The 24,183-nt window shown below is 41.7% G+C and overlaps 1 protein-coding gene across 2 annotated transcripts in view; it reads right to left on the reverse strand.

The window, feature by feature from the left end:
- Positions 1-19,691, reverse strand: part of hdac7a (histone deacetylase 7a) — a 60,093-nt gene extending 40,402 nt beyond the window's left edge. For both annotated transcript variants that reach the window (XM_089012569.1, XM_089012576.1), the window contains exons 1-2: positions 19,579-19,691; positions 9,721-9,916 (exon numbers count right to left, since the gene is read on the reverse strand). In XM_089012569.1, coding sequence (XP_088868695.1) covers positions 9,721-9,739 — 19 coding nt within the window. In that variant the 5' untranslated portion in view covers positions 9,740-9,916; positions 19,579-19,691. The remainder of the gene's footprint in view (positions 1-9,720; positions 9,917-19,578) is intronic.
- Positions 19,692-24,183: the final 4,492 nt, after the last annotated feature.

Consider the following 24,183-nt stretch of genomic DNA (forward strand, 5'->3'; position numbering starts at 1 on the left):
GCTCACACCATTCCTCAGAATTACAATTTTCGTGTGTGTTAATCTAAGTTATAAAATGATTTAATCGACTGGTGTAACATATATGCATACATATACAGAATTTCTCAGGGCCCAAAACCGTTGAGAAACTGTTCTAAATGGTGTGATGGCTCTGTCAGCTCCAAATGAGTAACATCCTATTAGCGTGACACAATGTAATTGGCTTGTACATTCAATAATAAGAGCAAGGCGACCCATTAAACAAATGACAATAGAACACATTCTTTGGTCTTTCTTCTTGGCATGTAAAAAGAAGGCAAGCTTTGTCTCGGGGAAAATAGCGCCTTTTGCGTTGTACTCATTCCATTAGCGTGAATATAAATAACAGTCTGCATTGTCTTTAGATCCTAATCAAAGTTCTATGTTGTGGTTCTTTTTGCAGACATTCTTTGTTGATGCCGCCTGATTCCAGTGAAAACAATTGGATTGCAATACCTGGATTAAGCTGAACTGCTTGGGGAAATTTGCATTGTTATGGTCATTTTTGCCCGGAGACAATTTTATGACTGGCATTTTCCAGTTTGTAAAAAAAAAAAAAAAGTTTTTAGCACATTTCATGGACAGCAGTTACTTGAGTGGTCCGAATGGTGTTTTCTTTGATAATGTTAAAGTCGCTATTATTAACTCATTGACTGCCATTCCCGAATTTATTCAGGAATATATAATATGACATGGAGCACTATCCCCGAATTTGTTCGCATCTTGGATAAGAAGCAAAACGTCCGACACCTTCAAAGAAGTACAGATGACAGCTGAAGAAACCTTTTCATCGATGGACCACTCCTGTACGACTGAGAGCTTACACAGACGTCACAGTTGTTTTGTTTTTCGGTCAAGAAGCTCAGATTTTGTGAGCTTCACCTACATACCTGCCCCCACCCCAACTTCAAACTGCTCTTTGTCTCCACAAAGCTAAAGCATTGACATGCTTTTCGTGCTATTTGCCAATCTGAACATCGGCCAGCCAAGTCACTGAGCGAGTCAGGTCGGCCGAGTAATCTTGAAACCAAGTGGCGTGTGTATGTCTGCTTCACAAAGGGGGGAGGCCGCCATCCTCTCAGGTGTCTCTAAAGCCAAAGTAACTTTCCTCAGATCACTTCGTCGCGTGGGTGTGTGGCGCAATGTACATAAGTGTGCATGTGTGCACGCTCGCTCCATTCAATTACACAATCTGCCGTGAAGTCTGAATCACATCCGGTTTCATGCTGAAAATAACAAAACCACATGGTGACAGAAAAGTAGCTCGGAGAGCAACCGCCTACGGGGAAGGAGGGATACACACACGCACACACATACACAATGCTACAGAATTCATATTTTCCTTATCAACGTGCTATACAGACAAAGCACTTGGTTAAAAATATGATTAAAAACCTCGGCATGGAGCTCGGCGTTAAAAATTAATGTATAGACTGTAAACATTTGGGAGAATCTGGCTGAAGTCAGAGTAAGGAGTAGTGTCAAAGTTCGTCTTTAGTTCCCCTTGCACATGCATTGAATTAATATTTAAGTGAACCACCACCAATCATTCTTTTAGCCAGTGGCGGACAGTCAAGGCTTGCAAAGTCTTCTCTGGCGATTTTACAAATTATGGACACAACTTGTCCGGAGGAGTCTGATGTCCTTTAAATTGAAAGTAAATCACACCACACTTTTTTCAGTCTGGTATGCTTCAGACGCAGCACTACTGACGGCGATGAAATCCACGGCTACTAGCGCTACTTTTAGCCCATTTTCAGGCAGGATATTGTCAACTGTTCATTTAATAATCGCCTCCCACCTAGTTCCATCTAACCTTTTTATTGAAAAAGTGAGTCTTGATTTAACTGCAAGCCAATTACAGAGATGTACAATCATCAAATGAGATTAAATGACAGCAGCAATCCCTTGTGGTGAGCACCCCCACCCCTCCCCTAGGACCCATCTGTGTATTTTTTATTTTATATAAAACCAAGTGGTGACAACCTAATGAGGTTCATATCCAGTTTCACGCAGCAGGCCAAGTCAAGCGGATGAGCCTCATTTCCATTTTTTTTTGTTTTAACGAAACAAAGTTAACCTTTCGTACACGGTTCGCTGGTACAAACCCCCTCTATCTGCGAACTACAATTACAATGCCTGTCGCATTGGGGTGAGATTGTAAAGTGGAGACAGAGACAGTCAAAGCATTGATATGTACTGATGAGTGGAGGGTTAGAGGGTGGAAGAAAAAAATGCAGAAGGGGGTGGGGGGGGGGGAAAAAAATAGAGGGCTGTTGAGAGCACTATAATAATGTTTGGCCTTGGCCTGCCAGCGGGGTCCTTCCCCTTAAGAAGCCAACAGGAATGTAAAGAATGCTGCATGAGAAGAAAAAGTAAAGGACCGAATGGAGGGGGGGGGGGAGGAGCGCAACATAGGGGCAAACTGATACAAAAGAAACAAAGAGGAGGAAGGTGGAAACAAGATGAGAAAAAGGAAGCGCGGGTGAGATTTCGGTTGTTGTTGAGAAGAAAGACAAGAAAACAGCGAGGCTCTCGGATGTCAGGAAATCTGTTATGTGCTACGATGAGGCACTTAGGAGGGTGTGGTCAGAAAAACTTGAAGCACCCTAAAGACTATTCTCCATTCTTGTTTTATGGTGCGTTGAAAACATCACACCCAACAAAAACTCATTGGCGTCCCCTTTAACGAGAAAGTTGTGTGTTATTCTCACGCTCCGCGTTTGGTGATCGTGAGATTAACAAAAACATTCAAGGGAATACACTGAGCAGATGTCACATGATAAGCAGATGAACACAAAAATGTCATCCATATTTTTTGTGTTACCCAAATTCTTAAAACTGGAAACAGATATGGTGGAAATAATGTGGAATGGCTTAAAGCAAATGTACTTACATCCGCCCCAGTTGGAATTGTAGTATTGTAAAATACGCCTGATCTACAGGTGACCCGGTGGACAAGTGGATAGTGCCATGATCGGGTTGGCGACCAACGCGTGGCGCTGTCGGCCCCGCCTGCACCTGCACAGGTGCTGCTCGTCCTGATCAGTGGCAGACTGCCACGTTCTGATTAGCGACCAACAGGTAACGCTGTCGGCCCTGGCTGCAGCCGCGCAGGTGTTGGTCGTTCCAATCAGTGGCAGTCAAAAGGAATCCCGGCACGACCATTCGGTGTCGGGTCATTGCATTGTGCAGTACATTCATTGCATTGTATGCTGTGCATGTGTTTTCTGCACCCGTTCAAGTTTGTTTCATCTTGGCAGACTTTTACTCTTGGTTTTCTTCGATACTGTGTATTTTTCTGTTCAGATGATTTTGATGTTTTAGATTTTGTTCCTGTTGACTTTATTTTCATACAATTTCTCAAATACAATCTGCTGCTCCCTCCTGCCTGCTTTTTTGGCATCCACAACCGCCATCACCACCTTGCAAACCGTGACAGATAGATAGCACGTAGACCTAACAGTGCCCAGGACATGGGTTAGATTCCAGCTCCAACCATCCTCTGTGGACTTTGCATGCTCTCCTCGGGTCTATGTGGGTTTTCTCCGTGTACTCCGGTTTTCTCCCACATCCCAATAATGCATGGCAGTATAATGAGGACTCAAAATTGTCCCAATGAGCGCAGATAAAGGTAAATCCAATCCAATCTCTTTGTGCCCTGCGATTGACTGGACACCGGTTCAGGGTGCACCCCCACCTACTGCCCGAAGACGGTTAGGATGGGCCACAGCACCCCGCGAACATTGTGAGGATAAAGCGGAAAATGAATAAATGAATACCTCATCTCACAAGTGTTTGACAGGATGAACTATTTTGCGATTTCTGCTTCCTTTCTTTGTGGCATCTTAGTAAGACACACACACACACACAAAAGGACCGATCGCAACCATGGTTTCTCACAGAAAAAAAGTGTGACTTTAACAAACCAATCTAAAGAAGAAAAGCAAGATTGTGTACTCTACAGGTTCCACCACAGATCAATCATTTCATATATTCGCTAATCTCTGTCCACATACTGTCACGATTTGTAAGGTGGTGGTGGACCCCCAAAAAAAGCAGGCAGGAGGTAGGAGCAGGGTGTATTTGACAAATTGTATTAAATAAAGTCAGCAGGAACAAAATCTCAAACAACAAAGTAATCAGAAAAGGTCCAAAGTAGCAAACCAAACCATGAGTAAAACATGACAAGATGAAACAAACCTGATAGGGTAAAACAAACAATGACCCGACACGGATTGGTCATGCCGGGAGTTCTTTTGACTGCCACTGATTAAGACAACTAACACCTATGCAGCTGCAAGCGGGGCTTTACAGTGCCACCCGTTGGCCGCAAACTGAAACGTGACACACATTAACAAGCAACAATTCACTCCAACTCAAGGCTACAATTGACATTCACTTTGGTGTGAGGGAGGGGCACAATCCCTCCCCCCCCCCCCCGGAACAGAACACGCAAATTCCACAGAAGCGCAAGCGGATAACATCTAACGAGGTGTAGGAGGGTATGGGGGGTGTGGTGGTGGTGGTGGTGAATGAATTCCAATCTGAGAGTAAGTGAGGTCAACCCAAGCGACAGCACACACAAAGTCATCATGACAGACGAACGACCCACAACAACCTCGGGATGTTTGGAGTTGCGGGCAAGTTGTTCACAAACCATAGCGACCACAAGACTATCCCGAGGATATCAACCACTCGCACAAACACAAACACAAACACACTCACAGACGGGCAAACACACAAGATAAAGTTGAAAGTCTCACAGTGTCAATGCAAAACACTTTACAGTTGCAGGATATTTTTTTTCTGCGGGAATCAAAAATATCAACTATTATAACAAATTTGTTTCTCATATTCTTTGGGGTGAAATTCTATAATATTAAGATCGTTAAAAAATCTGCCTCGCCAAATGACATTTTTTTTTCTGCCCGAAAAAAAATATTTTCAGCAACAGCGGTCTGGTTGTTTTTTTTTTTTTTGACATATCGAAAATGCTCCATCTCATCACATACTGTATGTACGCACATTAATCAGAATCAGAATCAGAAAGCCTTTAATTGTCCCACAATGGGGACATTAATTAATAATTTATAATAATTAATAAATTATTTCCAACCATTTTAAAATTTGATGTTTTAATCAGCATTTTAAAGCGCATGATTTCTCTTTACTATTTATTGACTAGTGAGTATAGCTCACAAGATTATTTCCTTCATTTCAACGCTAGTTTTTGTTAATGATGAGCTGGAAATGTTGAAAACAGTACCGCAGATACGAAGAGAAAGAAGACTTACGCAAAAGCAAAGCGGACAAACACACCAATGAGTAAACTAAGCCAAAATAATAAACTGAGAGGGCTATCGCCGAATCGCAAGAAAATGAAGAGATTTGAGACGATTGGGAATCATTGAAGATGTGAGCGTAAACTATGAGGGAGGTCATGGGTCAAGAGGGGTGAGGAGGTCAGAGTGGGCTCAGCAGCTCTACTTAGAACAGGATATCCTGCGAGGAAAACCCATCTGTCTCTCTCTTACGCACTATCGTTCTGCCTCTTAATGTCGCATGGAGGGCACGGCAAAGAGGCGAGGTGTAACCTTTCACTGCCGGCACAGAAGAAAACACAAGCTGAGAAACTCAGCTTTCATCAATCATCGGTGACAGAAAGCGATAGAAATGATGTGCGCCCGGTGTCACTTTCCGTAAGCGGGCCTGAGGTGGCTTTGTCGTATTTGTATCGTGTTCCAGCGCTGTGTCTTCTAACAGAAAATCACTTGAGCGGCCAAGATAAATTTCCTCGCTGAGACAACAAAGTGACCGTATCTTATCTTGGCCAGGCAGACTTGTGTGTTCACTCTGTCGCATCCCACTTGCGGTGGGGCGCAAGGGATGGGGGATATTACAATCAAATCAACCGCAGAATGGGGTGTCCAAGGGTCACTGGGACCAAACAACATCGCTTCTATTTTCTTTTAATTGAAATTTATTTATTTATTTATGCATTTATTTATGCATTTATTTATGCATTTATTCATTTATGTAGTGGTCTATTTATTTGTGCATTTGTTTAGTATTTTTTCATTTATTTATGTGTTTATTTGTCTTTTTTGTAAGACTCGTTTTAGTCTTCATTTTATGTTTAGTACGGCCATAAATTGAAATAAATACAGTTAAAAAAGAAAACAATCTTGTGATGTCATGTATGAAAATAATTGACCAAGATGAAACAAAAGGACATTTTCCTTATAATTATGACTTAAAGGACAACCGACGTCTCCGGACAAATTGTGTCCATAATTTGTAAAATGGCTTCAAATGACTTCTACTGAGCGTATTATACAAAGATTCCACCGCATATAGCTATATTTTACGTTTTAAGACTTGTGCTGAATATTCCGGAAGTATTGTTTTTGAGTTGGTGACGAGTCCGTACGTGACGTCACTGAAGGAACACCCCTGACCGAAAAAAGGACATATTGTAGCAGTCCTTCCATCACGTCAATGCTTGTTTGGTCTGAAAACCTCGTGTTGCGCCAAAAGAGGGCGTCCGAGCTCCATATAAGAAATTTATCAGCCTGTGGAAGCGGCTGATTAATTACTAACAGGAGCTAGTCGCCATTTTAAGCCTCCCTTTTGGGTGATACATTTCCCCCCAATGTTGCCTCAAAATGGCACGGAATAAATTATTTAATCAATTGCAAACATGTATGCTTTCCTCTTCAGAACTGGATGTGTAACAAGAAAGCATATTCTCCGAATCTGAAGCCATTGTTTTCATTGTCCAGCAATGCAAGACGTCTTGGCGTGACGTCACGAACTGGGGGCGGGACTTTCTGAAAATGCCCAATTCGCAGCTCAATTTTTTGCAGATTTTGGACACTTTGTCATTTTTATTGGTGTTTTGCATTTGAATAAAAATATCATACTGCGTGTTTTGGGTATTTTAGATGCTATAAAACGTTTTTCTGATGTCAGTTAGGAAACAAAAAAGTGACGAGGGTTGTCCTTTAATTTTACTTTGCGTGGTAAAACATAGTCCCGGTTAGATCAGTTATTGAGAACCACTCTCTTCACAAAAATGCTTCCAGTTTTACCTCCTTCGTTTTCATGAGCATAACTTTGCCTTCTTGCCTAAATCCACGCACCCTACATCTTAAAGTGTGCAAAAAGAAAGTCCCAGACGCCTTTTGTTTCTCCCACATCGTCCTCTTGTCAGCCTCTGCTGCCCCTCTCTCCCACCCTGGGGTTTAGCTGGAATTCATTATGTGATGAATGGTTGTTTGTGTTTTTATAAGCTCAACAGCGCCAACCCGGACTTGCGTGCTCATAGCAGGAGATAACCAAACGTTTACCGTGATGAGGGGAACAATTAGCCAATCGTCCTTTGACCCGCTAGCTAACCCTGAGGTCAAAGTGACACGGGGTTCGCTAGTTCCCAGGTGGCTTACCATCCGGCAGCTTAGCAAAGTCAGTAATATAGTCATGGTGTTTTGTATGCAGACAGGTGACACAAACACCCCCAGAATGCCTATTTTCCCATCGGTATCCGTGTGTGTATGTGCGTATGTGTGCGTGTGTGCGTGTGTGTGTGTGTGTGTAGACATACATATGGGCAAGCGATAATGATCCCAGTGGACACAGTGGAGAGTTTGCACAGATAGACCGCAGTAGAAATCTGCACTTCCTGCTTCCTGTGGCAAGAGGAAGTGCTACCATCGCTGTCCTCTTATCACCAGTGACAGAGCCAAAACACGGGGAGAAAGACGAGATGGAGGTAAGGTACGCCAAGCAGCCTTGAGAAAGAAAACCAATGGATAATAAGCCGCTAAATGATTTCTGGATGGACGTTGGATTTCTTTGTTTGTTGTTGAAGGAGATATTAGTGATGGGTCTCGATTTACATTCTGGAGCAGGAGGAGAGGCTTCCATTGTGTTTGTCATGGCACAAAAAAAAAAACGTCCAATCGCTTCTGATTAAGTTTTGTTCCGAGCCAACCAACCATGAAAAATCGATGAAAAGGTTTCTTCAGCCGTCATCTGTACTTCTTTGAAGGTGTCGCACGTTTCGCTTCCAATCCAAGATGCTTCTTTAGTGAACTAAAAAGTCTTACTGGTAGTTTCGGCCCTATATATATATATCCCTACTGTCCAGACATGGCGGTGTCGGACTCTGCTATGATAGGTCCCTGCTCTCAGGTTGTCGGGAGCAGAGGACTACTCCATGCGGCTCCACTGATTGCTCCTATTGTCCTGACTAACAACTGGCCTGATTGCCCTATTTTCTCTGGTATCACCTCACCAGCATTATTAATCATGTGTTGCCTAAGCAGGCTGTTGTACGAACATCCAAATTGAACCTCACACCGCCATATCGGTTTAGTGAAGGATTTAGCTGTTTTATGAAAATCTCTTCTTTTACTCCCCTTTCAAACCATCTATGTTCTTTCGCTAAGATTTTAACCTCATTGTCGTCAAATGAGTGGTTGCTAGCTTTTAGGTGCATATGTACTGCAGATTGAGGTTCACTAGTATTATCCGTGCGATGTTGATAAAGTCTTTTTTTGAGAATTTGTTTAGTCTCCCCAATGTATTGCTCTTTACACCTTCAAAGAAGTATAGATGACGGCTGAAGAAACCTTTTCATCGATGGACCACTCCTGTACGACTGAGAGCTTACACAGACCAACCATGAAACAGCAATCAAAATGACGCGACTCATTTTTTTCCCGTAACAGGTGCAGATGCAGAGATCCAGGAAGGTTTGCAGGATTCAATATCCAAATGTTTGCATTTGCATCTGATGATGAGACACAGAATTTGAAGGAGTGATCGAGAGAAAATGAGGGAAAAGGGGGGACCGATTTTTTTTTTTGGGGGGGGGTAAGGGTGGAGGAGTTTTGAGCTGAGATTGTCCCAGATGGACGCAATCCAATCCCTCCCTTTGTAAACAGTCTTGAGCCTCTCATCATTTTCTAAACGTTTCCCACTTTTTAATCCTCAACACTTCCAGGAAACTAAAAGACAGAATATTAGCGCGCTTCTGGGAACACATCCTAGTGCAAATTCATTGTTTTCCTCTTATGACATATTTCTGGACCCCTTTACCCGTTTTTCCCCTCCCCCACGTCGCCGCTCGCCTAATTTCTGCCATTTCCAAAGTAAACAGACCACTAAATATCAAGCTGACTCACTTCCACTGTGGGTGGTTCTGTTTCCAATTTTCTCACTACCTCAGCCACCATAATACCTCTCAGAAGAAGAAGAAAAAGCAATTTGTACAACAAACAAAAAAGTGACCAAACCAGGTATGAAGTGCTAAACGTGAACATGTGGCCACCTGGTTCTTCTCTCACTACCTTTTGAATCTTTCAAATAGTGACTGTTTTTCTCCTTTGCTTTTTTCTCTTTTAGAGACCGTGGGAGCGCCCTCAGAGTACTGCGCAGGAACCACAGGGCTCAAAACAACAGGAGGAAAGCGGTAACTTGAGTAACTTTGACTGGGGAGTGAGTATGGGGTGGGGTGAGGTGATGGCTGAGAGGCAAGACAGGAATAGGGGGTTGGAGGGGGGGGGCAGAGATGCCCAGGGTGTACACCAAACAAAGATGTCAGAGCTCTGCCAAGTGAAAGACACCAAACATTTAGCACGACGCAGATTTTTGGATTAAAATTGATGACATGAATCACTTGTCCAGTTGCCTTACCAGCGTGCGGTGCGCTCATTCAACTGGAAGATCCCATCGGTCCATATTCTGCAGTTCAGTTCAGTCCAGAGAGCTCCACAGGAGTGAGGAAGGGACACCCAAGCTATTGCATCTACATGCATACATATAGTATAGATATATGCACACGTATGCAACACAACAGTTCTCCTTGTCCAAATGTTGAGAAAGTGAGGGGCTGCAACAAAAAGGCAATCAGAGGGAGGGAGAATTTGAGGTCGAGCAAGAGAAAGAGAGAATGAGGTTAACGGTTAACCCCTCAGAGTGGACTTGGCTCTCTCTCTCTTTCTCTCTCTCATACTCTCACACACACACACACACACACAAATATACACACAGACAGATGTTGTGTCATATCACTGACTTCTTGTGATTCTCTCAAGTGCAAAAAGGGAGAGAAGAATGGAGTCAAGCCAAGACTGTACAGTATGTGTCTGACTGGCATGTGTGTTGGGGTAGAGACGAATAGACAAGAAAAATAAAATGAAATAAAATAAAATGTCAAAACACTTTCAAAGTATGGTTTCAAACGTGGACTAATTTGCAGTCGCTCCTTAACATCAAATTTATGGAAGACACAAGTAGAAGCAAAGTATATTTTGTCAACCAATGTCAAGTCATGTCTTTTCAGAAAACTGTCATTGAGAGAAAGATTAGGTGATGCAAAATGCCGGTTTAAGAAAAACAGGCTATAGACTTTTTTTTCTTGTGGCAGATGTAAGCGAGCCAGATAAAAAATATTACGCTGAGATCTGATCAGTCATTAATAAAGATTAAAGGACAACCGACGTGACTTTTTTGTTTCCTAACTGACATCAGAAAAACGTTTTATAGCATCTAAAATACCCAAAACACGCAGGCTGATATTTTTAGTCAAATGAAAAACACAAATAAAAATGACTTAAAGTGCTCAAAAACTTCACCGGAAATGGCCAGTTTCAGAAGGTCCCATCCCCTTGTTCGTGACGTCACACCAAGACGCCTTGCCTTGCTCGAGAATTAAAACAATGGCTTCAGATTCGGAGAAGATGTTTTCTTGTTTCTCATCCAGTTATGAATATTATTCAAATAGTTCTGAAGAGGAAAGCATAAATGTTTGCAATCGATTAAAGGACCATTACATACCGTGACGTCACGGTAGGTATCGTCACCAACTCAAAAAAAAAAAAGACTTCTTGAATATTCAGCGCCAGTCTTAAAACGTAAAATATAGCCATATGTGGTGGAATCTTTGTAAAATATGCTCAGTAGAAGTCATTTGAAGTGATTTTACAAATTATGGACACAACTTGTCCATAGGCGTCGGTTGTCCTTTAAGTTCGAAAAACCTATTAAAAAAAATCATGTCATATTCACACACATGCATTCCCACCACAATCCCTCAGCCACGACTCCCACATAAGTACCACCACCACCCACACAGACACACAAAACCCCCCAACCCAACACACACAGACACATTCTCTCCAGCATTAATCATATCTAGTGAGAGGGTCAGCTTCCCCGAGCGTTCGCTGGCTTGCTGAGATCCACCTCACAATGGTCCTATATTGTAAGCCTGTTCTGATTACATCTGTGTAAGCTCTCAGTCGTACAGGAGTGGTCCATCGATGAGAAGGTTTCTTCAGCCGTCATCTGTACAAAAGTGAAGGTTTCGGACGTTTCGCCTCCTATCCAAGAGGCTTCGTCAGCGAACTAAAGTCTGACTGGTCGTATCGGCCCCATTTATATATCCCTAATGTCCAGACCTGGTGGCGCCGGACACAGCTATGATAGGCCCCTACTCTCAGCCTCCTCCAACCTGAGAGTAGGGGCCTATCATAGCTGTGTCCGGCGCCACCAGGTCTGGACATTAGGGATATATAAATGGGGCCGATACGACCAGTCAGACTTTAGTTCGCTGACGAAGCCTCTTGGATAGGAGGCGAAACGTCCGAAACCTTCACTTTTGTACAGATGACGGCTGAAGAAACCTTCTCATCGATGTTCTGATTACACACACAAGGAGTTGCATTACGCCCTGCTAACTCAATTTCCTCCCCACTAGGTCAACCTTGGTGTGTTTGCATGTGAGCCTGGTGTGTGTGTGTGTATGAACTGACTGGGCACTATTTGTCCTGTTCTCATTATTGTCCTGGATAAGACTGGAGGCAGCACAAAGCTATTTTTTTTTGCATACACACCGATGGACAATTTGAAATACAGTAAAGTCTCGTTATATCGATATTCAAGGGAGTCCGAAAAAATATCGATATAACCGGGACTATCGATATATCCGACCCTGTTTGCATGTAATTTTCTCCGTGCGTGCATAGAAATAGTATCGATATAACTGGGACTATCGATATATCCGATATCGATATAACGAGACTTTACTGTAGTTTCTCCCATTGCTTTTTTGTATAATGCCTCTTGTCTTATCCAGATCAATTGAAGAATGAAATAAAATGCCTCATATGACATTGTGTGCTTCATGCAATTGCACACATGGATGAGGGTCATCAAATCTTGTAAATTTACTTTTACAACACTAATTGTGTCTGCTAGGAGTAATCTGTGGTGTATTGCTATGACAACGGTGAAGGCAACAAAATAATCAGGTCAGAATTTGCGTCAAAGGAGCAGAACTTCATTGACATAAACATCAGATTGAAATTCCTAATGGTTGACACAATTCAGAATTACCAAATATTGTTGTAATGATTTAATACGGGCACAAAGTACAGTTTTTTTTTCATTGCCACTACCCAAAGATTGATCAGGGTGCGAGGTATAGCTGCAAAAAAAATCTAGAGCAAAATAAAAATCCAAACCTGTTCTCGGGTGAACTCTGTCATGAGAATTTATAAAATAGTTTGCAGGCCTCCTTCTGGCAAAAGTAGAACAAACACAGACGAGAGCAAGATGTCATAATGGGTGGGTCTCACAGAGCAAGACAGCAGATTCTCATTTGGATGCCCGGGCTGCAACATTACCATAAACCCACCCTCGCTTTAATTTTCGAGCAACACGTTAGATCTGCGCACTTTCCCACTGGTTGTGTGTCATAAATGTGTTTATCAGATGCGTTCATCACATCTGAGTCTCATTGTGGCAAAAACTAACAACGAGGACATACGCAATCCAGTTGCGTCTTTTCGACTAGTTACCTTCCAGTTATGAAAAGAACACATAAACCGTCGTCGAGTATTTTTTATTTCATTTTTTTTTGTCGCTGACTTTGACTGAATTCCCGCTCACACTTACTGTCTCTCACTGACACATGGAAAGATGTCATGGTTGTACACAATGATTAGTGTGTGCGGATGATTTGTTGTGTGTTTCCATGTCTCCTCCTCTGTTTTGGTTACCAGTTTCATCTGCTCAGGATCACTAATTAAGCCCGCTAGCAGGAAAACATGGAGACCTAAACATCGAGTCCGAACCGAGCCGTATGACAATGGACTAAATCAGAAAAGATATACGAGGCACATTAACTGATTGACTCACTCACTGCCATTCCAGAATTTATTCAGGAATTGAAGAGCATGACGAGGAGTGCCATTCCCGAATTTGTTCGGGTTTTGTTTTTTATTGTAGGAGGGGTGCAAATCAAGCTGCGGTCAGACCTCTACCGATTTTTTTCCCTTCCACGAGGGTGCATCATTTGCCTTTTGTCCATTCCAGATAACTCTAGAGCAGCGGTTTTTAATCTGGGTTCGATCGAGCCTTAGGGGTTCGGTGAGTGGGTCCCAGTGGTTCAGTGGATCCTCCGCCACAGAGGTCCACCCCTCAGTCTAGACTTAGACTTCTAGTCTAGACTTAGTAGTAGGCACAGTCATTGGAAGAAAGGTTCGGTGAATGAGCATATGAAACTGGTGGGGTTTGGTGCCTCCAACAAGATTAAGAACCACTTCTCTAGAGCCAAATGAAATCGACATAAACTTTTTTTTCTGATGAAAGAAGTGAGTCTAAGGCAGGGGTCTCCAAAGTCGGTCCTTGAGGGACACTGTCCTGCCTGTTTTCCAGCTCTCCCAGGAGCAACACACCTGATTCAAATGATCAGCTCATCAGCCAGCTTTGAAGCAGCATCAAAATGGTCCTGATGATTTGAATCAGGTGCGGAAATCAGGCAGGACAGCGGCCCTCGAGGACGGACTTTGGAGACCCCTGCCTTAGAAGGTTTTTTACACTGCATTGAATGTTTATGTAGTCCTAAAACTGAATATTATGTGGGTCCTGCAATTTGAGTGAAAATGTCAAAAACCCTGCCACTGGAGTGGACATATTTTTGCACATCAGAATCAGAAGACGTCTGGCAATGAATGAGTTAATTGCAATCAACTGAACTGCACTGGAAAAAAAAAAACATTTTTCAATCTGCTCATCTTTCTCCAAATCTTTCTGTTTCCTCTGTCCAGTCAAAGCAAATGCCCGCCCACTCCGAGTCTGGTTGGGTTCCAAGTTCCGTTGGGGTCCCAAACCGTGTATGTTGAGTGTCCCACGTCTTCCCTTCATACAAATATTGGAAAATGTGAACCGTAATTTGATGTTAACTCATCCACTGCCGTCGACAATTGTATTTGTCAACTTTGCTGCTACCCATAAACATTATCAGTTAAGTTTCTCAATAAGTTTTTAGCTAACTCTCTCTCTAACTCTCTCGAACTCTCTCTCTCTCTATCTCTATGACCTTCTCTAAATCTATCTCTCTCCCTCTCTCTAACTCTCTAACTCTCTCACCCTAACTCTCTGTTGCTCTTTCTCTAACTGTCTGTCTCTCTCTCACCCTAACTCTCTGTTGCTCTTTCTCTAACTGTCTGTCTCTCTCTCACCCTAACTCTCTCTCTCTGTCGCTCTCTCTCTCGCTCGCTCTCTAAATAACTTTCTCTCTCTCTATCTCTTTCTCCCTATCTCTCTCTCTAACTCTCTTTAACTCTCTACCTCTATGTCACTCTCCCACCCTAAATCTCTCTCTCTCTCTCTCTCTCTCTCTAACTCTCTCTCCAACTCTCTCACTCTCTAACACTGACTCTCGCTCTCTAGCTCTCTCTCACTCTCTCTAACTCTCTCTCTCTCCCTGACCCTGTCTCTCTCTCTCTCTTTCTCTGTCCCTCTACACCAATTCTCCCCCTACTGTGATACTGTATTGTGTTCCTGTACATTATTTTGTGAGATTGCGACAAGATAGTGGCAGTATTAACAGTCGACCTTGAGTAGATCAATTGAGTCCCCACCAAAGGCCCAGTCTGAAGCTTAAATCTGGAGAGAGTCTTTCTTTTGTGCCACTCCTCTGAGTCCAAATTCCTCTGTGAGGAATTTATGTTGCCAGGTACACCGGTGACTCAATAATTAATCCTATGAAAGGGTGGAAACTTCCTGTGTTGGCTACTGAAGTGGATGGCAAATGTAAATAAAGTGAAACTCCCCTCTAAACAAATACAAAGTGATGGGAAGGACTGAAAACTTCAAACGTGAAAGTTGATTGCATGAATGTGCAGGATTAAGATACATCTGCGCAGCTAGAAAGTGGCGGACTCAAGTGGTTGAATTCAAAGCGTATAACAGCGAAACCAAGAACAAGGGTGGGAAAGGAGAATACAAAGATAGTGTGTGGGGGTGGTAATGGTGGTGGGGTGTTATGGGGTCCAAACCCCTTGATGCCAGCAGCTGCTGCTGTTTTGTGGTTTGACATTACATCAGCGGGTTGAAGGAAACGGCTGGGAACCAGCTTCTTCTCGACTTGACCTACTTAAAGAATGTTACCGTTATAAATGACATGTAATACTCCCTGGTTACACAGCGCTCACTCACTTCCTACCAACACACACTGTTTTGTCATCTTGCTGCTGAAAAGGGGCTTCATGAAGCAAGTCAGGCCTAAACTGATTCCGATATTTCCACTTTGCTTGTCAGCTTTGTAGCCGTTGATAAAAGTATACATAATCTCGAAAGACAATGAGCTCACATTTAAGTGGGATCTTCCTAAAAAAAAAATCTGAAAACAAATGTAGATATGTAATACAGATCCATCTCCAAAGTACAAAAGCATCTGGGAAGAGACGTTACTTTTTGATTGCGTTCATTAAAATGACATCAAGTACTGCAATGGGTGTGTGGTCACAGTGACAGCACCTGAGGGAGTTGTAAATCGAGACGTGGAAGATTGATGGAAAGCTCTAAATCTGCTCTCATGATTTAGCCATTAAATTGTTGACATTTCTACCATGCAGCACAAAAAAGACAGAAACGAAAAGTGCTGTAAAAAAAAAACCTACGCTTAAGTACAGATTAAATGCATGGTTACTATCGTTCCAAATGGGCTTTTAAAATGGCTAACAAATTTGTCCTAGTAATTCTAATTGAAGAAGACAGCTTGTATTCTGAACTACCTCCAGAGCGTGAAATGTCACTCAACCAATCGACGACAAACAACACTTTTCTGCATTTTTCAACTACTGTTATCCTTATGACACAAACGTTCACATTCCTTCGAAACCAATGTGACAGAGCATAATTTAATTTACATCACCTGCAGATGAGGTTCAGCTAATTATCAACAACCACAGTTACTAGTTGCGCTGGAAAGCAGAAACTTCAGATAGCTCGGTTGTTAAACCAGATTGTGCGGTGTCTGAAAGGTCGGCACACTGAACTCCAATTTGCTCCCTGTGGGCCTAGTAGCGCTTTCCATAGCAGCAGCTGCCTCGTGGAGTATGAATGTGAGCATGAGTGGGTGAATGTGAGGCTTTGTCAAGCGCTTTGGGATCCGTAAAATGTTCTTATTTTCCCATTCACGGTTATAAATGGCCCGCTGAGAGCATCCCTCACTAAAACGTTGCTGGAGGTGAAACAAGTTTGAGGCAGGTGCTTTATAAGTCTCGCCTCACGATACTCTGGATGTTAATGTTTGTTCAATATTTGATGACATTTTTTACGATGGGGGCAGTGAGATATAGCTTTGAATTCAATCGCTTTGTGTCAGATATAAATATTATATCAAAATATATATTAAATAATTGGGTGAATAGTCGTTTAGCAAAGGACCATCAATTATAACAACAAAACAAAAACATGGGGTAATCTTGAGAATATTAACTCATCCACTGCCAGACGTGCAAAAATGTGTCCACTCCAGTGCCAAGGTTATTGTCATTGTCACTCCCACAGAATATTGTGTTTTAGGACTACATGAACATTCAATGCAGCGTTAGAAACCTTAGAATCTCTTCTTTCATCTAAAAAAATAGTTAATTCCTAAATGATATGGGTCTGAAGTTATATGAGCTCGAAATGAGGGTGGCTGTCCAAAATACAATACTGTACATGCATATTGGTTTATATCTCGCTTTAACAGCTGAAGCTAGAACAAAGCGTCACCATGGAAAAAACGGAAATGATGCCCCTTGTGGAAGGGAGAAAACATTGCCAGAGGCCATGGCCAGTGGTTAATCGACACCCAAACAAGAAAAAACAAAACCCAAACAAATTTCGGAATGGCGCCCAACGTCATATTTTCAATTCCCGTATAAATTCATGAATGGCAATGAATGAGTTAAGGATCTGAAATCAAACTATAATAAAAGCACTCTTGTGCAACCAAACACAAATAAAAGTCCTGGTCTGTGCTAATTGACATTATACAGTATACAATTGGTTCATTTCTGTTTTTTATTGTTATTTTTATTTATTTATTTGTTTTTAATGAGCGCAACACATTACAACACATTAATTTACCTGCTAATTTGCTATACATACTTTTACTACAGTCAGTTTTGAAGCAATTCCAGTCAGAACTTTGTTAGAAATGCTACCCAAGCATTTATGTTTGGCTAATGTATATTTCACATTAGCTTAGCGGTTAGCATGGCGTCTCTGTCATCTCCTGCTTTTTACTTCTGATTCAGTGTGTTGTTTACATGCTTTTCTCCTTGTCCTCCACTGACAGCAATATTATAATAATATTTAATAAGTTGGATGGGAGTGTTGGCATTTTAGAAGAGTGGCTCCCAACTGCGGAAGGATGGCGTTTAGCATTGCTAACTATTGAGCTCCACTTTCTATATTTAGTTGCTATTCAGTTCCTGAGTTGGCTGAAAGTAAGGTGGATTGATGACTGACATGAATCCATAATTCAATTTAACCATCTGGGAGGTGGTTAAAAACCTTTGCTGGCAGGTCATCCAGCAGTGTGGTCAAAAATGTCGAAAGCATTTTTGCCACAAAACAGAAGTGCTGATGCCATCATTCATCAACAAGAGTTAACGCAAATGGCCGGTGGGATCTAAATCTATACCGGAAGGGCAAAATTACACCGTCTACCTTATCCACTGCTTTTACGTGACAGTGTGACCTCAGTTTAACGTTTACAACCCCAGGTATGCTCAAGTTTCGACGTTCCAATGTACGGGTGATTATTTCAAGAACCTAACAGGCTGTACCACAATATGTGCAAACCACATACATCAGTCAGTGTACCGCAGTCTTTGGCTACTTTTAAATGGATTTGACCCAAAACTGCATTTGCCCTTCCGTGACCAATGTTCGACTCTTGAGAAAGCTTAAGTGAAACCCTGCATATTGTCTTTTATTTTATTATTTTATTCTGACTGACACACAAACTAAGCATGTGTGCCAAACAACACCCGACAGACTGGAAGTATTCAGTAATAAGCATACATCTGTGTAAGCTCTCAGTCATACGTGAGTGGTCCATCGATGAAAAGGTTTCTAAAGGCTGTCATCTGTACTTCTTTGAAGGTATCGGATGTTTCGCTTTTTATTAGGCAACATAGGATTAGTTATGCTGATGAGGTGATACCAGAGCAAATAGGGCAATCAGGCCAGTCGTCAGTCAGGACAATAGAAGCAATCAGTGGAGCCGCAGGGAGTAGTCCTCTGCTCCTCCCAACCTGAGAGCAGGAACCTATGATAGCAGAGTCCGGCACCGCCATTTCTGGACAGTAGGGATATATATAGGGCCGAAACTACCAGTAAGACTTTAGTTCTCTGAAGAAGCATCTTGGATAAGAAGCGAAACGTCCGACACCTTCAAAGAAGTACAGATGACGGCCGAAGAAACCTTTTCATCGATAACAAGCATACAATTAAATAAAATAGGTTTGTTTCTGATTTGAACCAAAACAGAAAGCATTAACGGTCAGGTAGAAAATAGTGCAGAAACCATTCTATTCTGTATCACTACAATTAAAATGTAAAGTTAGTGTACAAAAATCCTGCCTGACATCTTGTGAAGTTGTGAGCTGAGCTGGGTAAAGTAGCCTGTTTCGCAATTCTCCCTGCTTCTACACTGAATTCACGTGATCCCATCATACACAAGTTGGATAACAATCAGAAATTGAATCCGATTAGAATCGGAGTTGTTGCGCCAGGTAGATACAAGACAGGAAAGATAGCGGACCGAGTTGTGGACCGAGTTTGTTCAGCCCTGTTTTCAATAATAAATCACTGACAAACAGATAACTTATAATAAATCACTGACAACCAGATAACTTTTACAACCAACACACTTTTTTTTAAATCCTAAACACCTATTATCGAGCTATTCTTTGCAAACAATCGCCTCGCTTGCCCACGATGGAGCCAAACGTGTGGCTGATAGATTTGTGATATCCGAATGCAGAGCCAGCGTGTATTTTGCTAGGATGTGAGGATGGATGGATGGAGGAAGGAGATGAATGGGGAACACAATGGGCCTGAGAGAACATGAAGAGGTGTGTGTGTGTGTGTGTGTGTGTGTGTGCATGCTCTCAAAATGGGACAAGTCAACAGGAATTCACCAATTCATTTCCCATCCTGGCTTCCACTCTAATCATTCAGCCACTCACAGTGCACACTCACCCTTTTTTGAGCCCCTTTGTCCAGAATAGAGCTTTTCCTCATGTGACTTTCCCACAAAGACATCGACACGCGTAGAGATGGGTTTTGTCCGAAGGAGGCCACAGTGCAAGTAAGAGCAACAGCTGCAGGGATTAGAAATGAAATGAAAAAGTTAGTGGAATGTGTGGGCGGACAAACACTATAAAGTGAAGGAGGGGCTGTGGCGGGCATTATTTGCTCACTTACCTCACCCATTAATCCAACTCTTATGTTATTTTCACAGAAGGAAAAGCAACAAATGTCCCAAAGTCAATTTGACGAATTATATAAGTGTCTGAAAAAAAAGTATGTTTCAGTTTTTACTCATTCCGGTTGAATTATCGCGACCAGATGATGCTTCAATGGAGATTTTTTTTTTTGTATATATGGCTAAAATGTTGTAAAGGCATTTAAAAGGCCTTTCAGGCTTTGTTCAGCGGAAATGTTGGTGCTGTTGGACAGTCTGCGGCTGGATGTGTGCATGGCATGAGGAGCCCGCGATGAGAAGAAAGGAGCATCAACGCAGAGCACCGATGCATATGTGGAACTGTGTCCCAGCTTGGAATTGAAGCGGATTTGTGTGGGACAGGAGATGTGAGACAGTCTCTTTTCGTCAATGGATGCTTCAGCTTGGTGTTTGCTTTCAACATTTAGCATGTAGCAGACGTGCACATTTCACCATGCCGTCCCTGATCCACTGGTGAAAAGGACGCTTTGATTCTCTTCTCATTCATCTAGAACTGATTCATATGACAAATATGGTGTAGAAAGTTTTTAAGATTGAATGACAGTCCGTCTTTGTGTTGTCATATTATTTGTTATTTTGTTTTGTTGTTTTTTTTTTTACTTTAAGATGGTGCCACGAGAGTGGCTGTCTTGACAGCAGGTCCAGTGAGAGACGAATAAAGGCTAATTTAATCCAATCTAGATATAGATTCATGCCAATTTGATTTCATTTTACAGTTGGATTTTATTTTTTTAATTTAATTTCATCACTTCACCTGTATTCGAGTTAAAGAAAAAAAAGGAAGTAACAAAAAATTAGAGCATGTTGACATCACAACGTATCCACCCAACAAGTGACCACAACTTTACAACAACATAATTACACTTTTGGAGAGATTTGAAATGTGGATCTCACTTCATATTGCTTGCTAAAAACTTGAATTTAGTTGCACTGATAAATAATCAACCCCCATACCCTACACTGCACACAGACGGAAATCCTCCATTCTGCATACACAAACAACCAACTAATCTGTTGGGGACAATAAAAGTCAAGAATAACATGACGAGAGTGTGTTACCATGCTGCAATGCGTGGAATTATTTGAACAGAAACCCATCTTTTTTTTTCTGTGTCAGTCAGACTGCTGTGGGGCTCTGGGACTATTTTGTTGAGGGGACGGCTCAGCGAGAAAGTCGTCAAAACAGGAAGTGTTTTATGTAGCTGAAACATTCCATTTTTAACTCTCACGCGCAGTTGCAAAAAAAAAACAGACACACACACACAAACACACACGGCACCCATATAGTGAACAACAGGCTCACTTGGTGTGTATTTAAGATACTACATTTATTTAAGATATAAGATATAAAACAAATGTGCCACTTTTGTCTTTAGCTAGCCATTGTGTGCGCGAGTTTGCCTGCTGGAGATCCTGTGTGTTTGTGTGTGTGAGCATATGTCCATCAGTCCTTGCTCCGGACACTGCAGAGACGCCGGAGTGTGTGTATAGTCATTTCGTCTTTGACGTGGGACCTGCACTAGGTGGCTGTGGACTGGACTCATCTTTTAACCACTGTAAAGGGCATGTTTTTTTTTAATCGAATTGGACAGTCAGTTTTGAGAATAAAATGGTTGCATGTTATACAAGTACCGTATTTTCCGGTGTATAAGGTGCACCTGCGTATAAAGCGCAGGGTCATTTTTGGAAGAAAATCAAGACTTTTGGGTGCGCCTTATACACCATAAAATACAATCGCAGGATGTGCCTTGGTCTCCAGCAGGGACTAACTCACCAAAACAGACCTTCAATCTATTTTATTTAAAAATGCAAGGTAAAATCATGCAAGTGCTCCACTTCAAGCATCTGCACCATTTCAGAATCATGTTTAGCTCATGATATGGATCTCTTTCCAGAATAATCTGACACCACCAGTCCTGGAAGTTTTTTTTTTAACATGTCATTCCTACATAGATGTTTGTCAAAAAGCATTTTTCAGATGTGTACGCACATGATGTGTCTGTACACGTATACACGTATACAGTCAAATTGGACCTGAGAATTCACAGTCTTTTTTTGCCAATATATTTTTTAAATATATTTCTAGACACTTGAATTTCAAAAAAAGGCGCAGTTTACCAGTGAGAGTTACAGTCCATAACAGCAAGGATTAGGATTTACAGCAGCTACACCCATTCTGCAATACACAATTGGGAAAGAAATAAATCTTAAAGGGATTCGTTATGGGAGACGAGCTTGGAATTTCACATTAAAAAAAACGTTGACAAATAACTCTGGACTAATAAAACTGTCTACTCCGAGGAATCATGTTTTTTTTTTTAGAATAGATGTCTTTGTGTAGAGACAGTTTTAAGATCCACCTCCAGACTCTCATTTTATGATGATCGTCAAGTGACCCTTGGACGGCCTATGTTAGGGTGTCCAAAACCTCGCTCCTTGGGAGCCGCTCTGCTGCCTGTTTTTGAGCCGTCCATGCTGGAATGCACGCGATTCAAAGCATGTAGATTATTTTCAAGCTTCTTCGGAGCTTGCTGATCCTTGGAATCAGGCGTATTGCAGCAGGAAGTGAAGTGATAACAGACAGGACAGTGGAACCACGTTAACACGAGCTGGACATGCCTGGCCTATGACATATTGGTGGACCAGCCATTGTATCTTCACCTGCTGTTTCCATGTTGATATCAGTGCTAACATCACATCTAATAAATCAATTGTCTCAACTAACCAGGGGGAAAAGTGCTTTGCCACCACCATCTATCATCTAAGGGCCAAACAACTGAAGTAATGGGAAGAGGTCACTTCGTCAGGCTTTGAACTTGAAGTAGAAGCCTCGATGACTGTAAGCACAATGGAAGTTTATTGAGGAACCAGGCAAAACTTTTAAAAAAAAGAGGTCAAATTATGCTAATGAAGGAAAGAAGGAGGTGTTTGCCAGTTCTAGAATTTTAGAAGGGGTTAATATTTTGTGGAAAAATTAGTTTAGAAAAAAGAAATACTCTAAAATGGTTGCTATTCAAGACTTTGATTTGCATTTGACTCAGCATGATATTACAGTCTTGATCTTAATTTTACTCCTTGGTGTGTTCTACTATCTTTGTGACTGCTTAATTTTCTGTATATGATAGTTGTCCATGATAAGCGCTTTGTGACAGCATCAGCTGTTGTTAAAGTGAATCAATATGAATGAATGTGTATTGCATTGTATTACAGTAAAGTCTCGTTATATCGATATTTAAGGGAGTCCGAAAAAATATCGATATAACCGGAACTATCGATATATCCGACCCTGTTTGCATGTAATTTTCTCCGTGCGTGCATAGAAATAGTATCGATATAACCGGGACTATCGATATATCCGATATCGATATAACGAGACTTTACTGTATATTGTAAATCGCTGGCAGATTCAGAAAATGCAATTAAAAAAAAAACAAAGGAAATGAATGACAGTGATGCTAGTCCATTTGTCCGCAGTCGTTCTGGGAGAAAGCGAGAACACCACCCACAGGAGGAACTCACCAATTTTTCTTTTTTTTTTTTTTAATTCCACTGCCCAGAAAAGACCTTCCTATTTTTACGCAGGCAATGATGATTCTCGCAGGGAAAGCACCAGTTGCGGGAGAGCTCGTTTTCCCGCAGATGTGTTGTCCCTGAAGAGAACCAAAAATAAACGTTAGGAAAACCGCAAGGATAAATATGACTTCTTTGTATGGAAAAGCTCACAATTGTGCTCTCGCGTGCTTCTGGGGGTGAAAAAAAGGGAGCGAGAGAAAAGCAGAATGCTCTAGACATGAAGCACAAACAGGAAGGAAGAAAAAGGTTGAAGAATGTAATTAGGGGAATAAAAACAAAACCGGGAACTGAATGGGTGGATTTATGTTCAATATAACCACAACATTGGGGATATACATATGATGTACTGAATACATAGTACGGGGAAACAATGAGACCCTGCAAGATAAGATAAACAAACAAAATGATTTCTAAATCAAGGATGGCACGTGCTATGCCTGTGTCACAAATGAATCCCATTAACATTTGCAGAGAATGAAAAACACTTACTTCAATTCTCGGAATGGTATTTGTTTCCATAAACTGATGATATTGCAGTCGTCTATTTCATCAGAATTGGTCGGCATGAATTATACTGATCAAACTCCTTCCTGGAAGTAAAACGTGGTGCCATGAATGGATAAATTAAATCAGATCCTCTAAGATTTACTTTTGATCTTGGTTGCATTATTCTCGCAACCATTTTCAAACAAATAAAGAGAAACATATGAAACTAAAAGTAGAACTTCCTGGAGTGTATTTATAAATTCCTGTTTATGTGATCTCTA

The sequence above is a fragment of the Hippocampus bargibanti genome, linkage group LG01 (genome assembly GCF_051943395.1).
Source record: "Hippocampus bargibanti isolate YZ-2025 linkage group LG01, ASM5194339v1, whole genome shotgun sequence".
In the NCBI taxonomy this organism is placed as follows: Eukaryota; Metazoa; Chordata; class Actinopteri; order Syngnathiformes; family Syngnathidae; genus Hippocampus; species Hippocampus bargibanti.